The following is a 20,292-nucleotide window of genomic DNA, read 5'->3' on the forward strand; positions in this document are numbered from 1 at the left end:
AAATACCACCTCCTCCTGAAAGCATTCTTGAGTTTTTCTCCTTCGCACTGAATTCAGTGCTTCTCTCCTTTACATGCTTTCATCAGAATGTGCACACTGTGCTGTTGTGGTGATAGGCCTTCTGACCATCCCATTCATTTCACCGTGGGATCAATAGATGAGAGACTCTACTTTTTTTCTTTTTTTGAAACAAGATCTCTCTCTGTTGCCCAAGGCTGGAGTACAGTGGTGCAATTATAGCTCACTGCAGCCTCAACCTCCTAGGTTAAAGCAATTCTCCTGCCTTAGCTGCCCAAGTAGCTGGGACCACAGGTGTGTGACATCATGCCCAGCTAATTAAAAAAAAAAAAAAAATTGTAGTGAAGGGGTCTCACTATGTTGCCCAAGCTGGTCTCCACATCCTAGGTTCAAGGGATCCTCCTGCCTCAAACTCACACAGTGCTGGGTTTATAGTTGTGAGCCACCATGCCTGGCCTCTATGTTACACATCTCTGTAAACCCTTAGCAGTGTGCAGAATTGACTTTACAAAGACAGGTACAAAATATGGAAGGAGTAGCACAAACTCAAGGGTGTATTCCACAGAATTGAAGGGACCCATAAAAACGAGTCAAGGGAGGCCAGAGTCTAAATGAGACTCAAGAGACATGGTAAAGACAAGCAGAATTCTTTCCAGTTGCATCCTGAGCTAGGAGAGTCAGTAGAAGGAAGTATACCACTTGGAGAAGATGAAGCAAGATTTCATTTTGGTTTTTTTTTTTTTTTTTTTTTTGAAGACAGGGTCTCACTCTGTTGCCCAGGCTACCATGCAGTGGCACAAGCTCAGCTCACTGCAGCCTTGACCTCCTGAGCTCAAGCTATCCTCTCACCTCAGCCTCCTGAGTAACTGGGATTACAGGCATTTGCCACCACGCCAAGCTAAGTTTTGTATTTTTTGCGGAGTCGGGGTTTTGCCATGTTGCCCAGGCTGGTCTTGAACCCCCGAGCTCAAGTGATCTGCCCGCCTCAGCCTCCCAAATGCTGGGATTACAAGTGTGAGCCACCGCGCCTGGCAGAGATGAGGCAATGTTAATAAACAATTACAATAAGGCTGAGATTCTGCTAACAGAATCCAATTTTACTTTGCTATTCTCCATCAAAGAGAGTGGTCTTCAAATCGGGAAGAGAAAAAAGAATTATTTGCTATCAGAATAGCGGACATGTAGCACACAACCATCTAAGGCTCAGCCCTGATCACACATTGGAATCACCTGAGGAGCTTAAAAATCCCAGGCCACAGAGCAGACCAATTAAATCAGAACCTCTAAGAGTGGGAGCCAGTCATCAATAGTTTTCAAATCTCATGTGATTCCAATGTTCAACCAAAGTTGTGATTTCTAATTTTAAAAATGGAACTCTTTTGCACAGCTCTCTGAGGCCGTGACCTGGTACAATAGGAGGACAGCAGGCAGTCAGGAAGCCAGCACACTGCCTTGAACCCATTTGGCTTACTGGTGGGAGATGGCAAGTTGCTTCTCTCCGGGTCTGTTTCCTCAGCTGTGAAGTAAGGGTTTAGGCAATGAGATGGCTTCAAAACATTTCAAGTTCATTCCAGAAGGCAGCAGGCTCCCTGAGATGTGAGAGGCGCTTCACTGCTCTAGTCCTGTTGGCTGAAGGCGATGCTAGAAAGGTAGGTCCCCTGCCAGAGCTGCACCAATAGGGGTCTGGGTTCCACGCAGACCCACTAGCACTGGGGGTGTGTGTGTGTTTAACTTTCATTAATTTAATGAGCATGCACTCATCATGTTATTTATATTGCATTTCTTGAATTGTTATAGGGGCTGTGCATTCTTCCACATAATGAGTTGAGCATTTTGTATTTTTCCTTGGCTGTAAATATTAACTAGTTCATTTCCTTTGATTCCTTCCTAAGTGGGTTTTTGGTAACTACTACTCTGCTTTTCAAATCATGTTCTCTAATATGTGTGATGGTTAATTTTATGGGTCAACTTGGTTAGACCATGGTACTGTTCTGGTCAAACATCAGTCTAAATGTTACTGTGACGATATTTTTAAAAGAGGTGATTAACAGTTAGATCAGCGGACTTTAAGTAAAGCAGATTACCCTCCATCATGTGGGGAGCCCCCATCCAGTCAGCTGCGGGCCTTCAGAGAAAAGACTAAGGTTTCTCGAAGAAGAAGGAATTTGCTTCCAGACTGCCTTCCTACTCAAGACAGCAACACGCCAGCTTCTGCCAGAACTTCCAGCCTGCTAGTCTGCCCTGCAGATCTCACACTTGGTAGTCCCCACAAATGTGTGATCCAGACAGAGAAAGGCATAAGGATGTGGATGTGGACAGCCTATTGGTTCTCTTCCTCTGGAGATCCCTGACGGATAGAGTGTGAACACTCCTTGACCTCTGAGGCCTGCACATCTGAGGGAGACCTGAGCTGTTGCCTGCAGACAAAGGGCCACGAGGGCTGTCTGGGGTGGGGGTACCAACCCAGCTTTAACCTGTCAGCTTCTGTCCGGTCTCAGGGTATTTGATCAAGCTGTCTTGCCACCATTACTGATTTCTGTTCCCACCAACTTGGGCCCCTAACACACAGACAGCCCTGGCCTGCTACTGCCTTGCCACAGAGTAAAAAGAACACATCAATAATATGTTTGTCTAACTGCTTCTTAGATAAGATCTCAGCCTATAGTCCAAGTTGCGGACTTAAATAAAAAATCTCAGCCTAGATCATCCCTTTTTTCCCCTTGTACATATGTCTGAATTCCTATGCCTGGGAATACCATATGCCTTCTCACTTGAAGATGCCAGGTTACTTTATTTATTTATTTATTTATTTATTTTTAATTTAAAGCTCTGAATTTTGTCCACCTATTTGCTTTATTAGAATTCTCAGATTGTATTATTCCCATTTCTTATAGAACGTACTACTTTCTAACTTGTAGATATCTATTTGACCCTAATGCCAACATTTTAGACTCTTGTTAATGCCTTTAGAGTGAAATCCCCATAGCCAATTAAATGTCTCAGTGCTTAAAAACAGAAACAAAACAAACAAAAACGAGTGTTTGTCAAGGGGACAGCCTGCAATGCATTTCAGAATGTGAAACTGTGGATGGAACATCTCTACCTCGCTTCACCTCCCGCCCTCTCGCCTGGGGAGTGGAGCAGAGACCAGGCCTTCAACAGAGGTTAGTCAAGACTCACGAGGTCTTCTCAATGCTATCACCGCAATCCCAAGAGCCACCACTGCTTGTTTGAGGTTAGATTTATTTGATGAGGCAGCTTACGGTATTGGAAGGAGTGCAGACTTGGCATCAGTCAGACTTCAGTGTGAATCCCAGGGGAGCCACAAACTAGCTGTTAACCTTGGGCAGTGATACCTCTGATCTTTCTGTGTCTCAGTTTCCTATAAAATGGGGGGAATAATACTAACTTTACTGGCGTGCTGTAAGAATTAAGCAAGAAAATGTTAATTTGAACCACAGGAAATGGCTGACATTCAACTGTTTGTGATGTACAAAAACATTTTTACTTGGTTCAACCTGAGTTTTATGTCCATCAATATAACTTTCTTTCATTTTCTGATGGCGGGAGGAGAGCACCAGAGTAGAAATGTGGGGTCTGTGGGGCTCTGCGGGTATGTTATGTGACTATGGCACAAGTTTGTGTACCTTTTTGAGCCTTGCTTTTTTCATCTTTAAAGTGAGGGGGTTTCTAAGGTCCTTGAAGGTCTGACATTCTGCAGAATATTTTTTTTTTTTTTTTTTTTTGGAGATAGGTCTTACTCTGTCACCCAGGCTGGAATGCAGTGTCACAATCTCAGCTCACAGAAGCCTCGACTTCCCAGGTTCAAGTGATCCTCCCACGTCAGCCTCCGGAGTAGCTAGGACCACAGGTGTGTGCCACCACACCTGGGTACTTTTGCTTGTTTTTGTAGAAATGGGGCCTCACTATGTTCCCTAGGCTGGTCTCGAACTCCTGGGATCAAGCAATCCTCCTCACTTGGCCTCTCAAAGTGCTGGGATTACAGGTGTGAGCCATCATGCCCAGCCTTCTGCAAAATTTTTGATTTTTGTATTCACAAAAACGGTCTGACTAAGGTCTGTCTCCCCCACTAGACTGTCAGCACCTCGAGGGGAGGAGCAGGTCTTTTCTGCTTTCCATTGCCTCCCAAGCCATGGGCACAGTGCCTGGAGTATAGTTCCCTCAATACATATTTGTTGAATGAATGAATGAAGTACAGGAAATAGCAAGGGTCAGGATTCACTCATTTATTCATGCCCAACATTTCATGAACATTCACCATTGTTCTTGATTGTGGGGAAACAAGGATAAATGCGCCCTCAAGGGGCTCACAGTCTAGAAGCAGAGACAAATGAGATAAAAAAGGCAATGCTGAGTGATTAGTCCTTAGACAGAAGAGTGGTGGAGAGCTGCAGAAGCTCAGAAGTAAGCCACCTAATTGAGACTTGAGAGGCAGGGGGTGAGGGAGGGCCACGGAAGGCTTCTCAGAGGAGGTGACACCTCTGCTAAATATTGGAGGGAGAAAAAACGGGTCAGAGAAATAAGAAAGAGAATGGCGTTGTGAGCATGGGAGCAGAAGGTGCAGAGGCCTTAGGAGACTGCAAGGAGGAGGGGCAGGTCGTAATCAGCAGGGAGACAAGGACCAGGCAGCACAAAGGGGGGACTCAAAAGTTCAAGCAAACTTTCTGGGGAGCAGAGGGACGAGACTAAGAGAATGCTACTAGCTTCAGAGAAAATCAAATTTTAAGGCGTTTAGGGCAATCAGTCGCTAATCCCACAGCTTTCTCTTTGTCACGCATGACAGGGATTTGACAGCAACACCTCATGCCACATTGTTGCCACCCCTGGCCTGTCTTCATCCTTTGAAACCTCCAAAGTCCCTCCTACCCTAAAGCTCTCCTGTCTTCCTCTTTCACCTTCATCCCGTCTCAGTCTTTCAGTTCACACCAAGTTTCTTGTAAATACTGTCTATATTCACTCCATTTTCTCTTCTCCTCTCCTCAACCCACTGACATCTGTCTCTTTGTGGGATGACCATTAATGACATGTAGCTACCATATCTAGGGCTCACTTCTCAGTCCTCTAACTAGTTGATTTTGACCTTGCAGTGATCTGACCACTCCCTCCTTCTTAAAACCCTTGACACCTCGCCAGAACCCCTTCCTAGTCAGAAAGCCTCTGATGGCACAGTCTGCATCTCATTGAGTGATTGGTGAAGAGCTCACTGCCCAATGTAGTGCCTGCCCTGTAATAAGCACTTGATAACTGTGGAAAAAATGTGCCTCTTAACATCTGCAACACCTCTGTGTTCCAGTTCTATACCCATTTCTCTGGTCACTCATTTCCAGTTTCCGTCATTGAGTCCCCTTCCTTTGTCTTCTCCTCAAATGCTGCTCTTCCCCAAGGTCTGTCCTTGATCCGGTCCTTATTTCATGCCACATGCTATCTCTGGACACCTCATCCATTGCCACCTATGGGGACTCCCTTTAAATCTAATTCTCCAAGCCCAGTTTCCTTCTTGAGCTGCAGACTTATATCCCTTCCTGCTGACTGGACAGCTTTCTCTTGGTATCTTGCAAGCACATCTAGGTCCATATGTTCATACCAAACTCACCACCTTCATCCCCAAACCTACTCCTCCGCCTGCTCTCCTTCCTAGCACCACCATCTACTCAGTCATACAATCCAAATACCTGCTGAACATTCACCCTAAACTTCTCTCTTACCCTGAAGCCAATCAGATTCTGACCATTCTAGCTCCTTGAAATCTCTCATATTCATTCCTCCCCCATCCCCATCCTGTTCATTGCACTATGAATGAGCTTTGCACCAGCTCTTACCTGGCCTCAGACTCTGGTCATAGACTCTGGATTACTTTCTCTGTTTCCCCTCTAGCCCCCTTCCTGGTGTTCCATCATGCTGCTGAGCAAGGAAGCATCGTCTCTCCGAAATGGAAATCTGCTGAGACCACTCAGCTCCTCTTTACCTTCAGAATAAATGTGAATTCTTTAGCACGACAAAGAATGCATGATAATGTACTTCCAGCTTCTGGTAGGATCAGTTTGCCCTCCCACAGCCTGAGCTGGCATTGTCCAGGGGCCTGTAGTGTAGGCAGCTTATGTTTCCATTCTTCCAGGGAAGAGAGGAGAGGACAGACAGTAAGTTTTGGGTTTTGTTTTGTTTTGTTTCTGAGACAGAGTCAGATGGGCCCAGGCTGGAGTGCAGTAGCATGATCACGGCTCACTGCAGCCTTGACATCCCAGTCTCAAGCCATTCTCCCACTTCAGCTTCTTGAGTAGCTGGGACTACAGGCACATCTCACCATGCCCAGCTACTTTTTTTGTACTTTTTATAGAAACTGGGTCTCACTTTGTTCCCCAGGCTGGTCTTGAACTTCTGGGCTCAAGTTATCCTCATGTCTCAGTCTTCCAAAGTGCTGGGATTACAGGCATGAGCCACCATGCCCGGCCTGAGACAGTAAGTTTTGATTTATTCTAGAAAGATCGCCCAGTGCCCTGGCATTCTGATCTTGATTCTGCATGATTGGTGAAGATGGGTCCTATCTGGATGTGCCTCCCATGGAGATTCTGGGAAAACATGAATTATTTGCTGGGGTGGAGACTATAGTGAGGTAGGTAAGGCGCATAGGGAGTAAAATGTTAAGAGCCAGTCACTCTCTGGGGCATATAAGCACCTCCTTCAGTTTTGCACCCTAGGCACCTCACTAGACTCACCTTCTGGTGTGCCCATGTTTACCTAAGCTATTTTATTAGCATGACCATGTGAAGAAGCCTGGATACAAATTACCAGCAGCTTATGGATTTAGAGTCTGGATGAAATTCAGTAAGCCCTTTAAAAGTTTAGGCTACATAAAAATGAAGTTTAACCTGACTGGTGGGGTATAAGTTGGGTCCACCTAATATTCTGGAAAGAAATTTGCCCACATGTATCTGGAGCTTTCAATGTTTTTGTTCCATTTGATCCATACCACTTCAAGGAGTCTATCCTAATTAAATAATTATGTATGTGAACAACTCTTCTTATATACAAAGACGTACAAACAGATTATTTGTAATAACAAAGAGGAAGCAACCAAATGTCTGTAAATAGAGACAAACACTTAAATGGTAGCACACTGTGTATTAATTTACATATTTGCATTATTATGCAGCCAATCAAATGATAATTCTATTGACTTTTAAAATAAGTAAACATGCAGACAATATTATATTAAATACAATAAGGTTATAAAACTATACGTATAGCATAATTCCAAACTACTTAGTATTCAGTATATGCTTACCAAAAAAGACAAGAAAAAAATACACAAAAATGTTAACAAGGTTACTTCTGGGTTTGGAGATTACGGGCAATTCTTGGATGTTTTAAATTTTTTTTTCTCCTTTTTTTGGTAAATTTAAATAATAGTTATATGTGTCTTTCATAACTAAAGAAATGAAAGTTTTTAAAAGTAAAATTACAAAGAAATTTTATTTCACTCTCTAAGATCAGTAACAAGACTCACTCTCACCACTTCTATTCAACCATAGTACCAGAAGTCCTTGCCAAAGCAGTTAGACAAGAGAAAGAAAGAAAAGGCATAGAAATAGGAAAGAAAGAAGTGAAATTGTTGCTGTCTGCTGATGACATGATCTTATACATAGAAAACCCTAAAGACTTCACCAAGAAAACTGTCAGAACTAATGAACAAATACAAGAAAGTTGCAGATTCAATTCAACATGCAAAAATCAGAAGTGTTTCTATACACTAGCAACAAACTATCTAAAAAAAGAAATTTAAAAAATCCAATATACAGTGGTTACAAAAAAAAGACTAATAAACTTAACTGAGGAAGTGAAAAATTTGTACAATGAAAACTGTAAAACACCAGTGAAAGAAATTAAAGGAGACACAAATAAATGGAAAAGTATGTTCATGGGTTGAAAGAATTGATATTGTTAAAATGTCCATACTCCCAAAGTGATCTGCAGATTCAATGCAATCCCTGTCAAAACTCCAAGTCATTTTTCATAAACATAAAAAAAACCCTGAAATTCATATGGTACCACAAAAGATCCCAAATAGCCAAAATGATCTTGAGCAAAAAAAACAAAGCTAGAGGCATCACACTACCTGATTTCAAGCTCTATTACAAAGCTATAGTAATTAAAACATCATGGAACTGGAATATAGACGAACACATTAACCAGTGAAACAGAAGAGAGAGCCTAATAATAAACCCATACATTTACAATCAATTGATTTTCAACAAAGGTCCTAAAAACACACAATGGAAAAAAAAAGTCTCTCCAATAAATATGTTGAGAAAACTGGATAACCGCACGCAGAAGAATGAAATCGGACCTTCTATCTCACACCATATACAAGAATCAACTCAAAATGGATTAAAGACTTAAGTGTAAGACCTGAAACTGTAAAACTGATAGAGGAAAACATAGGAGAAAAGTTACACAATATTGGTCTAGGGAGTGACTTTTTTGCATTTGACTCCAAAAGCTTGGGCAACAAAAGCCAATAGACAAATGAGATTACATCAAACTAAAAAGTTTCTGCACAGCAGAATAAATAACTAATGCGGTGAAGAGACAATCTGTAGATTGGAAGAAAATATTTGTAGGGCATACACATCTGATAAGGGGTTCATATCTAAAATATAGAAGAAAAACAACTCAGTAGCAAGAAAACGAGTAACCTGATTAAAAATGGGCAAAGGACTTGAATAGACATTTTTCTTTTTTTTTTTTTTTTTTTTTTTTTTTTTTTTTGAGACGGAGTCTCGCTGTGTCTCCCAGGCTGGAGTGCAGTGGCGTGATCTCGGCTCACTGCAAGCTCCGCCTCCCGGGTTCACGCCATTCTCCCACCTCAGCCTCCCAAGTAGCTGAGACTACAGGCGCCCGCCACCGCGCCCAGCTAGTTTTTTGTATTTTTAGTAGAGACGGGGTTTCACCATGTTAGCCAGGATAGTCTCGATCTCCTGACCTCGTGATCCACCCGCCTCGGCCTCCCAAGTGCTGGGATTACAGGCTTGAGCCACCGCGCCCGGCCAGAATAGACATTTTTCAAAACAAGGCATACAAGTGGCCAACAGATATATGAAAAAATGCTCAACATCATTAGTCATTAGGGAAATGCAAATCTGAACCACAATAAGATATCATCGCACACCAGTCAGAATAGCTATTATCAAAAAGATGGCCAGGCATGGTGGCTCATGCCTGTAATCCTGGCACTTTTGGAGGCCAAGGTGGGAGAATCACTTGAAGCCAGGAGCTTGAGACCAGCCTGGGCAACATAGTGAGAACCTGTCTATAGAAAAAAATTTTTTAAATTAGCCAGGTATTCATAAATTAATGAAACCATTATAATCCAGCCTAGGTAACAGGGCAAGACCCTGTCTCTAAAACAAACAAAAAACAAAACAAACTTAAAAATATGAACAATAACGAGAATTGGCGAAGATGTGGAGAAAAGAAAACCCTTGTAACACCGTTGGTGGAAATGTAAATTAGCACAGCCTTTATGGAAAACTAGACGGAGGTTCCTCTAAAAACTAAAAACAGAATTACCATATGATCCAGCAATCCCATGTCCAGGTACATATCCAAAGGACTTAAAATCAGTTTGTTGAAGAGATATCTGCACTCTCATTTTCATTGCAACATTATTCACAATAGCCAAGTTATAGAAACAACCTAAGTGTCCATCAATGGATGAATGGATAAAGAGAATGTGGTATACAATGCAATACTATTCAACCTTAGAAAAAGAAATTCTGTCATTTGCAACAGCATGGATAAACCTGGAGGACATTAGGCTTAATGAAATAAGCCAAGCATCAAAGACAAATACCGTATAATCTCATTTGTATGTGAAATCTACAACAATAGAAATCATATTAACAGAGAGCAGAATGATGGTTACCAGAGGCTGGGAGATTGAGGGTATGAGATGTTGGCCAAGAGGTAGTTTCAGTTAGGCAGGAGGAATAGTTTTTTGAGACATATTGCACCGCAGGGTGACCATAGTTAAAAATAGTGTATTGTATATTGCAGAAGTGCTGAGTAAATTTCAAATGTTCTCACCACAAAAAAATAGTAAGTATTTGTGGTAATGGATACATTAATTAAACTTAATCATTCCACATTGCATGTATATATCCTTACATCATTTTGTATGTACCACATTAATATATACAATCATAATTTGTCAATTAAAATATAAATGTTTAAAATAAATTATTTAAAAGAAAGTCTATTTCACTCTCTTAGACTTCTTAATCACCGATATTTGTGAATAGGTTGCCACTCTAACTCTGACTTGGGAAAAGTTTTTGATGAAGACCAACAGAGTTTGTTGTTGTTGTGGCTTTTAATCCCTATAAGCACATTTGGATCAAATAATCTCTATGGCTGTACCACTCCACAAGTTCCAGTGTTTGCCCAAGCACCTTCTGACTCTGATGGTAATAGGGCACAGTGGCCTCCCTTAGTATCCCAGGGCTCACCATGACCACTGGATATTTCAGCTCCTAGTTTTGCAATGTTGTTAAGAACAGCTTGAAACAATGCTGTGAGCTACAGCTGGCTGTCTGGGAGCCCATGTGAGGAGGGCTCCCTCCAGCCCCAGAGGGAGGACACTGAGGCGCTAGACACACAGCCCTCCTCCTAACCCCAAACTCCCAAAAGCTAGATTTCTTTTCATATTCACTGATCTCTCAGACTCTATTTATATTTACACTCAAAGAAAGGTGAAGTTCAATTTGAAGTTAAGGCTAATAAAAGACCAAGAATCAACAATGCCCTACTGTCTCCATTTCCTCATCACTACAAAGACAGCACTGGATTAGGTTGTCTCCAAGTCTCCTGTATTATTGACTGATGCGGGGCAAGCAGGTGTGCATCCCAGATTAGACATTGCCAGTGCTGCCACCAGAATGGCCCAGGCAAGGCTGAGTGCTAAGGGGCTGGTGGGGAACCTGGTTTCCTGTCTAAGCTCCCTCTGCAAGTGCTGGCAGACAGGGCAGCATGCACCTTTGGTGTTGACCACAGGCAAGCACTTGCCTGCAGGCACCTCCGTCCATGGCCCTCCCAGTTTACAGGTAGTGGACCATCTAATAATGATCCTTCTAGTCATACAGCTTGGAGAAAGCTGCTTTCTTTTAAAATATTAAAAAGTGATTCACAAATCTAACAGAAATAATTACAGCAGAATCATTCTCATGAAATATAGGTCCCATTGGTAATTTGAAAATTCACAGATTTGTTCTAACCCTAGGACACAGACAGCAAATAATTGCCCTTGATTTTTTTTTAATGTGCATATATTCTATTTTCCAGAACCTACCTTTCACCTAGGACAATTCATAAGGAATTTTAAAATATGCACTGATAAAATAATCTAATCTAGCATCATTTAAAAAGAAAACGTAATTCTAACCTTCTAAAAGCAGGGCAGCAGGAGAACAAAGGGAAAGGGAAGAAAAAGGCATCTACACAAAACACCATATGCTGGAAATGATGCTCAGTTTCTAGAACAATACTGTAAGCTCACTTTGCGCACCCTCTTTTCCTAAATCCTCTATCCGTAAATGTCCACTCACCTGCCTTTCTTAGACATCTCGTGGACTTCTCTTCCAGGCCAGTGCACTCTGCTTTCAGTGGCCAAAACCCATCCCCACCACAAAAGAAAGATGCCAAATTTCATATTTGGGACAGTCAACATGGGTTTCCAAATTCAAACAGCTCTCTCCAGAAACAGCAAAAAGGAAAATGTTGTTCTTTTTCTCTCTTTAAGACATTATTGGTCTGTTCATTATTAGAAGGATGTTTACTCATGCAAAAAAAATCAACCCACAGGATGCAATCTGGAGAGCAGGAGAAAGCAATTTCCACTAAACCTATAAATCCTCCTACGTCAGATGTCAGGGATTTTCTGAACTGAGGTTGAATTCCTGTGTCCCAGTGGAACAATTATTTTGGCCAGTCTAAATTAGTTCATCATCAAATGTGGTAAAAATGTTGGTGAAAGTCTTACTTTCTGGTGCATTGAATAAAAGGAAAGTAAAAATGGACCAAAGCAGTTTCCAAAAGGAATAAGGCCAGAGGTGCAGAACTGCTTTCTATGTTCACATTAATGAGCTCCTCCCTGGATCTATTTTAAGCTTACAGCCATTATTATTTGCTTTAGCTGAGGGCTGGATTTGAACAGCTCCCTGCCCCCACTTCCTGTGGCTGAATCCCTGAAACCCCAGGGCCTGGTACCTGCGTGGGCTGTCTATATGGCTGAGATTGAGAGGGCAACTGGGGAAGAGGCTTTTTTGTCTTTGTTTGGCACAGAAATAAGTAAATTTCCTTGTCAGTTGCATTATTCTTATCATGAACCTCACTGCACTTTCCACATTTCAAAAATACCAGTAATAAATTAATTTTAGCCTCAAGTCTGTGTTATTTATAGATAGTTTTTCTTTTGCTTTGATGCTTACTTCAAGACTCTGCTATAATCTACAGGCCAGAGTTTGTGTCTTCATCAAAAGACAGTCTCAGAGCCTCGTGAAAGAGACTGTTCTAGGTACTCCAAACTGTTATCTCTTCAAAGCTGAGCTGATATGGTTTTGATAACTTTCAGACTGTACCGGTAAACTGAGTCAGGATTCCCAGAACTCTATAGCTGAAAAGCAGTTTCACACAACTGCTAACCCAAGATACAACAGAATGAGAATTAATTACACAGGACTGAACGAATTGATGAGAGAAATTTTGTTGGGGTTATTTGAAATGTAGTTGTTTTAAGGTTCTGTTTCCAGATCGTAAGAAGCTTTGTCTTTCTCTTCTTATGCTATCTGTAATTCACAATAAGTTTTTAAATTCTGCTTTTATAAACCAAAATGAAGTATTCTTGAATGATATATGATTCTCACTGACACGATTCTCCTTGTTTGAATTCAGAAACTTACCCAGTCTCTTAACATTTCTTGGCAATATAGTTGTTTGCATAGGTTTAGTAAGAATCTGTCCTCTCTTTTGCCAAAATACAACTGGAAGCGAGAGGTGACAATGTACTAGCAGCCCTTGCTCTCGATGCCTCCTCGGCCTCAGCATCCACTCTGGGGGCGCTTGAGGAGCCCTTCAGCCTGCCACAGCACTGTGGGAGCCCCTCTCTGGGCTGGCTGAGGCTGGAGTCACCTCCCTCTGCTTGCGGGGAGGTGTGGAGGGAGAGGCGTGGGCAGGAACCCGGGCTGTGCCAGACGCTGGCGGGCGAGCGTGAGTTCCAGAGGGCACAGTTGCGGGCTTGGCTGGCGCCGCTGGCCCAGGGCAATAAGGGACTTAGCACCCAGGCCAGCAGCTGCAGAGGGTGCCGGTGGGCTACTACTGCACTAGAGTTCTCGCCAGGCCTCAGCTGCCTCCCTGCAGGGCAGGGCTGGGGACCTGCAGCCCCCCATGTCCAAGTACCCCCCTCCCTGTGGTGGACTTCTGCACGGCCCAAGGCTCCCAGATGGGCGCTGCCCCCTGCTCCATGGCGCCCAGTCCCATCGACCGCCCATGGGCTGAGGAGTGCAGGCAGGGCTCGGGACTGGCGGGCAGCCCTGCCTGCAGCCCCCTGTGAGATTCACTAGGTGAAGCCAGCTGGGCTCCTGAGTCTAGTGGGGACTTGGAGAACTTTTATGTCTAGCTAAGGGATCGTAAACACACCAATCAGCACTCTGTGCCTAGCTCAGGGTTTGTAAATACACCAATCTGTACTCTGTGTCTAGCTCAAGGTTTGTAAATACACCAATTGGTACTCCGTATCTAGCTAACCTGGTGGGGACTTGGAGAACTTCTCCATCTAGCGCTCTGCGTCTAGCTCAAGGATTGTAAACGCACCAATCAGCACTCTGTCAAAATGGACCAATCAGCTCTCTGTAAAATGGACCAATCAGCTCTCTGTAAAATGGACCAATCAGCAGGATGTGGGTAGGGTCAGATAAGGGAATAAAAGCAGGTTGCCCCAGCTATAAGTGGCAACCAGCTGGGGTCCCCTTCCACGCTGGTGGAAGGTATGTTCTTTAACTCTTTGCAATAAATCTTGCTGCTGCTCACTCTTTGGGTCCACGCTGCCTTTAAGAGCTGTTAACACTCACCGTGAAGGTCTGCAGCTTCTCTCCTGTCAGCGAGACCACAAACCAACCAGAAGGAAGAAGCTCCAGACACAGCTAAATGTCTGAAGGAACAAACTCCGGACACACCATCTTTAAGAACTGTAACACTCACCGTGAGGGTCCATGGCTTCATTCTTGAAGTCAGCGAGACCAAGAACCCACCCATTCCAGATACATTTTGGCGACCACAAAGGGACTATTGCCTATCCCCAAGTGCTGACACTTTCGCCTATTGTGGTGAGACTTTCACCTATCACCAAGCAGTGGAACATTGACTATCACCGAGTGGTGAGCACCAACGGACCCCTTTCGCTTGCTATTCTGGCCTATTTTTCCTTAGAATTTGTGGGCTAAATACCGGGTACTTGTTGGCCAGTTAAAAGCGACTAGCGCGGCCACCGGATTTAAGACAAGGGTGTCAGGCTTTTTGGGAAAGGGCTCTCTAACAACCCCCAACCCTTTGGAGTTGGGAGCGTTGGTTTGCCCAGAACCAGATTCCGCTTTTGCTGTACTTCTGGGCTGAGCCGAGGGTCGACTGAGAGGAAAGTCATGCAGCTCCAGGGTCCTGACAAGTTGGTTGACCCTGCGGCCATGAGCAGAACTCTCAAAGGCATGTCACCCAAGTGAGACTCGCCCATCTATTCTATCTACTCTGACCCTTGCCCCTGGGTCCTAATGCCTGCCAGACAAACTTCCTCTTGCCTGTCTTCTCTGAGGTTAGTCCAGCTTCTAAAAATCGCTCCCTGTCTCTGGTGGTTTTCTAGTTTCTCCTGTAAGAATGACTTCTAATATGAACTCCAAGACTCTGTTACCTTCTTTAGGCACCCAGACTCACCAATCAGAAAGACAGTTTTTGCCCAAAGCCCTGTCATAGCAGGGACTACCTGGAATTTCAGGATCCCTGCTCAGACTACCAGGCCTAACAAAAGCTATTCCTGAAAGCTAGGATATGGGGAGCCTCAGCAATTGTATCCTTCCTGTTCATGTAAGTGAGGACAAAAGGTGTCACTATTCCAACCCTGGAGATCCCTTCTCTCCCTCAGAGTATGGCCCTCCACTTCAATTTTGGGGTATAACATCTTTATAGGACAGGGGTAAAGTCCTAATGCTAACAGGAGAATGCTTAGGACTCTAACAGCTTTTCAAGAATGCATCAGTAAGGGCCACTAAATTCGATTTTTCTCAATCCGGTTCTCCATGTGGTCTGGGTGGACAGGCAAGGGTACAGGGTTTCGAGAATGCATTGGTAAAGGCCACTAAATCTGACCTTCCTTGGTCCTCCATGTAGTCTGGGGGAAAAAACTAGTGTTTCTGCTGCTGTGTCGGTGAGTGCAACTATTCTGATCAGCAGAGTCCAGGGACCACTGCAGGTTCTTGAGCAGGGGTTGTTTCTGCTGCTGCATCAGTGAGCGCAACTATTCTGATCAGCAGGGTCCTGGGACCATTGCAGATTCTTGGGAACGGGGAGAAACAAAACAAACTGAAATCACAGGCGGTTTTGTCTTTCAGATGGCAAACACTCAGGCATCAACAGGCTCACCCTTGAAATGCATCCTAAGCCATTGGGACCAATTTGACCCACAAACCCTGAAAAAGAGGTGGCTCATTTTTTCTGCCCTATGGCTTGGCTGCAATATTCTCTCTCTGATGGGGAAAAATGGCCACCTGAGGGAAGTACAAATTATAATACTATCCTGAGGCTTGACCTTTTTTGTAAGTGGGAAGGCGAATGGAGTGAAATACCTTATGTCCAAGCTTTCTTTTCATTGAGGGAGAATACACAACTATGCAAAGCTTACAATTTACATCCCACAGGAGGACCTCTCAGCTTACCCCCATATCCTAGCCTCTCTATAACTCCCCTTCCTGTTAGTGATAATTCTCTTCTACTCTCCCCTGACCAGAAGGAAATAAGCAAAGAAATCTCCAAAGGACCACAAAAACCCCCAGGCTATTGGTTATGTCCCCTTCAAACTGTAGGGGGAGGGGAATTTGGCCCAACCTGGCTACATGTCGCCTTCTCCCTCTCTGATTTAAAGCAGATCAAGGCGGACCTGGGGAAGTTTTCAGATGATCCTGATAGGTGTGTAGATGTCCTACAGGGTCTAGGGCAAACCTTGAACCTCACTTGGAGAGATGTCATGCTACTGTTAGATCAAACCCTGGCCTTTAATGAAAAGAATGCAGCTTTGGCTGCAGCCCGAGAGTTTGGAGATACCTGGTATCTCAGTCAAGTAAATGATAGAATGACAGCCGAAGAAGGATAAATTCCCTACCGGTCAGCAAGCCATCCCTAGTATAGATCCCCACTGGGACCTCGACTCAGATCATGGAGACTGGAGTCATAAACATCTGTTGACCTGTGTTCTAGAAGGACTAAGGAGAATTAGGAAGAAGCCCATGAATTATTCAGTGATGTCCACCATAACCCAGGGAAAGGAAGAAAATCCTTCTGCCTTCCTCAAGCGGCTACGGGAGGCCTTAAGAAAATATACTCCCCTGTCACCTGAATCACTTGAGGGTCAATTGATTCTAAAAGATAAGTTTTATTACCCAGTCAGCCGCAGATATCAGGAGAAAGCTCCAAAAGCAAGCGCTGGGCCCTGAACAAAATTTGGGGGCATTATTAAACCTGGCAACCTCGGTGTTCTATAATAGGGACCAAGAGAAACAGGCCCAAAAGGAAAAGCGAGATCAGAGAAAGGCCACAGCCTTAGTCATGGCCCTCAGACAAACAAACCTTGGTGGTTCAGAGAGGATAGAAAATGGAGCAGGCCAATCACCCAGTAAGCTTTGTTATCAGTGTGGTTTACTAGGACACTTTAAAAAAGACTATCCAATGAGAAACAAACTGCCCCTCATCCATGTCCACTATGCTGAGGCAATCACTGGAAGGTGCACTGCCCCAGACGACAAAGGTTCTCTGGGTCAGAAACCCCCAACCAGATGATCCAACAACAGGACTGAGGGTGCCCGGGGCAAGCGCCAGCTCGTGTCATCACCCTCACTGAGCCCCGGGTATGCTTAACCATTGAGGGCAAGGAAATTGACTTTCTCCTGGACACTGGTGCAGCCTTCTTAATGTTAATCTCCTGTCCTGGACGACTGTCCTCAAGGTCCGTTACCATCCGAGGAATCCTGGGACAGCCTGTAACCAGGTATTTCTCCCACCTCCTCAGTTGTAATTGGGAGACTTTGCTCTTTTCACATGCCCTTGTTATGCCTGAGAGTCCCACACCCTTATTGGGGAGGGATATATTAGCCAAGGCTGGAGCTATTATCTACATGAATATGGGGAACAAGTTACCCATTTGTTGTCCCCTACTTGAGGAGGGAATCAACCCTGAAGTCTAGGCATTGGAAGGATAATTTGGAAGGGCAAAAAGTGCCCACCCAGTCCAAATCAGTTTAAAAGAACCCACCACTTTTCCTTATCAAAGGCAACATCCCTTAAGGCCTGAAGCTCATAAAGGATTACAGGATATTGTTAAACATTTAAAAGCTCAAAGTTTAGTAAGGAAATGCAGCAGTCCCTGCAACACCCCAATTCTAGGAGTACAAAAACTGAACAGTCAGTGGACTAGTGCAAGATCTTAGACTCATCGATGAGGCAGTAATTCCTCTATATCCAGTTGTACCCAACACCTATACCTTGCTCTCTCAAATACCAGAGGAAGCAGAATGGTTCACTGTTCTGGACCTCAAGGATGTCTTTTTCTGTATTCCCCTGCCCTCTGACTCTCAGTTTCTTTTTGCCTTTGAGGATCCCACAGACCACACGTCCCAACTTACATGTATGGTCTTGCCCCAAGGGTTTAGGGATAGTCCTCATCTGTTTGGTCATTCACCGGCCCAAGATCTAGGCCACTTCTCAATTCCAGGCACTCTGGTCCTTCAGTATGTGGATGATTTACTTTTGGCTACCAGTTCGGAAGCCTCATGCCAGCAGGCTACTCTAGATTTCTTGAACTTTCTAGCTAATCAAGGATACAACGTGTCTAGGTTGAAGGCCCAGCTTTGCCTACAGCAGGTCAAATATCTAGGCCTAATCTTAGCCAGGGGGACCAGGGCCCTCAGCAAAGAACGAATACAGCCTATACTGACTTATCTTTGCCCTAAGACATTAAAACAGTTGTGAGGGTTCCTTGGAATTACCGGCTTTTGCCGACTATGGATCCCCGGATACAGCAATATAGCCAGGCCCCTCTATACTCTAATCAAGGAAACACAGAAGGCAAATACTCATCTAGTAGAATGGGAACCAGAGGCAGAAACAGCCTTCAAAACTTTAAAGCAAGCCCTAGTACAAGCTCCAGCTTTAAGCCTTCCCACAGGACAAAACTTTTCTCTGTATGTCAGAGAGAGAGCAGGTATAGCTCTTGGAGTCCTTACTTAGACTCGTGGGACAACCCCACAACCAGTGGCATACCTAAGTAAGGAAATTGATGTAGCAGCAAAAGGCTGGCCTCACTGTTTACGGGTAGTTGTGGCAGTGGCTGTCTTAGTGTCAGAGGCTATCAAGATAATACAAGGAAAGGATCTCACTGTCTGGACTACTCATGATGTAAATGGCACACTAGGTGCCAAAGGAAGTTTATGGCTATCAGACAACCAAGTGCTTAGATACCAGGTGAAACTGCTTGAGGGACCAGTGCTTCAAATACATATGTGCGTGGCCCTCAACCCTGCCACTTTTCTCCCAGAGGATGGGGAACCAATCGAGCATGACTGCCACCAAATTATAGTCCAGACTTGTGCCACCCGCGATGATCTCTTAGAAGTCCCCTTAGCTAATCCTGACCTTAACCTATATACCGATGGAAGTTCATTTGTGAAGAATGGGATATGAAGGGCATGTTATGCCATAGTTAGTGATATAACTGTACTTGAAAGTAAGCCTCTTCCCCCAGGGACCAGTGCGAAGTTAGCAGAACTAGTGGCACTTACCCGAGCCTTAGAACTGGGAAAGGGAAAAAGAATAAATGTGTATACAGATAGCAAGTATGCTTATCTAATGCTACATGCCCATGCTGCAATATGGAAAGAAAGGGAGTTCCTAACCTCTGGGGGAAGCCCCATTAAATACCACAAGGAAATTACAGAGTTATTGCACACAGTGCAAAAACCCAAGGAGGTGGCAGTCTTACACTGCCAAAGCCATCAAAATGGGAAGGAGAGGGGAGAACAGCAGCATAAGCAGCTGGCAGAGGCAGGGAAAGACCAGCAAGAAGGAAAGAGAGGAAGAGACAAAGAGGGAGTCAGAGAGAAAGAGAGACAAAGGAGAAGTCAAAGAGAAAGAGAGAGAGATGGAAGTAGTAAAGAAAAAACAGTGTACCCTATTCCTTTAAAAGCCCCCGAGGTGGCCAGGCGCAGTGGCTCAAGCACTGTAATCCCAGCACTTTGGGAGGCCGAGACGGGTGGATCACGAGGTCAGGAGATCGAGACCATCCTGGCGAACACCGTGAAACCCCGTCTCTACTAAAAAATACAAAAAACTAGCCGGGCGAGGTGGCGGGCGCCTGTAGTCCCAGCTACTCGGGAGGCTGAGGCAGGAGAATGGCGTAAACCTGGGAGGCGGAGCTTGCAGTGAGCTGAGATCCGGCCACTGCACTCCAGCCCGGGCTACAGAGCGAGACTCTGTCTCAAAAAAAAAAAAAAAAAAAAAAAAAAAAAAAGCCCCCGAGGTAAATTTCTAAATGTCTACCCAGCCAAGGCATGTTCTTCTTATGTGGAACATCGGCCTGTATCTGCCTTCCCAGTAACTGGACTGGCACCTGCATCTTAGTCTTTCTAAGTCCCAATATTAATATTGCCCAAGGAAATCAGACCTTATCAGTACCCCTCAAAGCTCAAGTCCCTGAACACGGAGCCATACAACTAATACCCCTACTTATAGGGTTAGGAATGGCTGCTGCTACAGGAACCGGAATAGCTGGTTTATCTACTTCATTATCTTACTACCACACACTCTCAAAGGATTTCTCAGACAGTTTGCAAGAAATAACAAAATCTATCCTTACTTAAAATCCCAAATAGACTCTTTAGCAGCAGTGACTCTCCAAAACCACGGAGGCCTAGACCTCCTCACTGCTGAGAAAGGAGGACTCTGCACCTT

At 44.2% G+C, this 20,292-nt stretch overlaps 1 protein-coding gene across 1 annotated transcript in view; it reads right to left on the reverse strand.

Moving 5' to 3' along the window:
- The window catches only part of GABRR1 (gamma-aminobutyric acid type A receptor subunit rho1), a 39,527-nt gene extending 27,317 nt beyond the window's left edge, over window positions 1-12,210 (reverse strand). The window contains exon 1 of the mRNA XM_050789548.1: window positions 11,640-12,210. Within this exon, the coding sequence (XP_050645505.1) occupies window positions 11,640-11,761 (122 nt within the window). The 5' untranslated portion in view covers window positions 11,762-12,210. The remainder of the gene's footprint in view (window positions 1-11,639) is intronic.
- Window positions 12,211-20,292: the final 8,082 nt, after the last annotated feature.

The sequence above is a fragment of the Macaca thibetana genome, chromosome 4 (genome assembly GCF_024542745.1).
Source record: "Macaca thibetana thibetana isolate TM-01 chromosome 4, ASM2454274v1, whole genome shotgun sequence".
Taxonomy (NCBI): Eukaryota; Metazoa; Chordata; class Mammalia; order Primates; family Cercopithecidae; genus Macaca; species Macaca thibetana.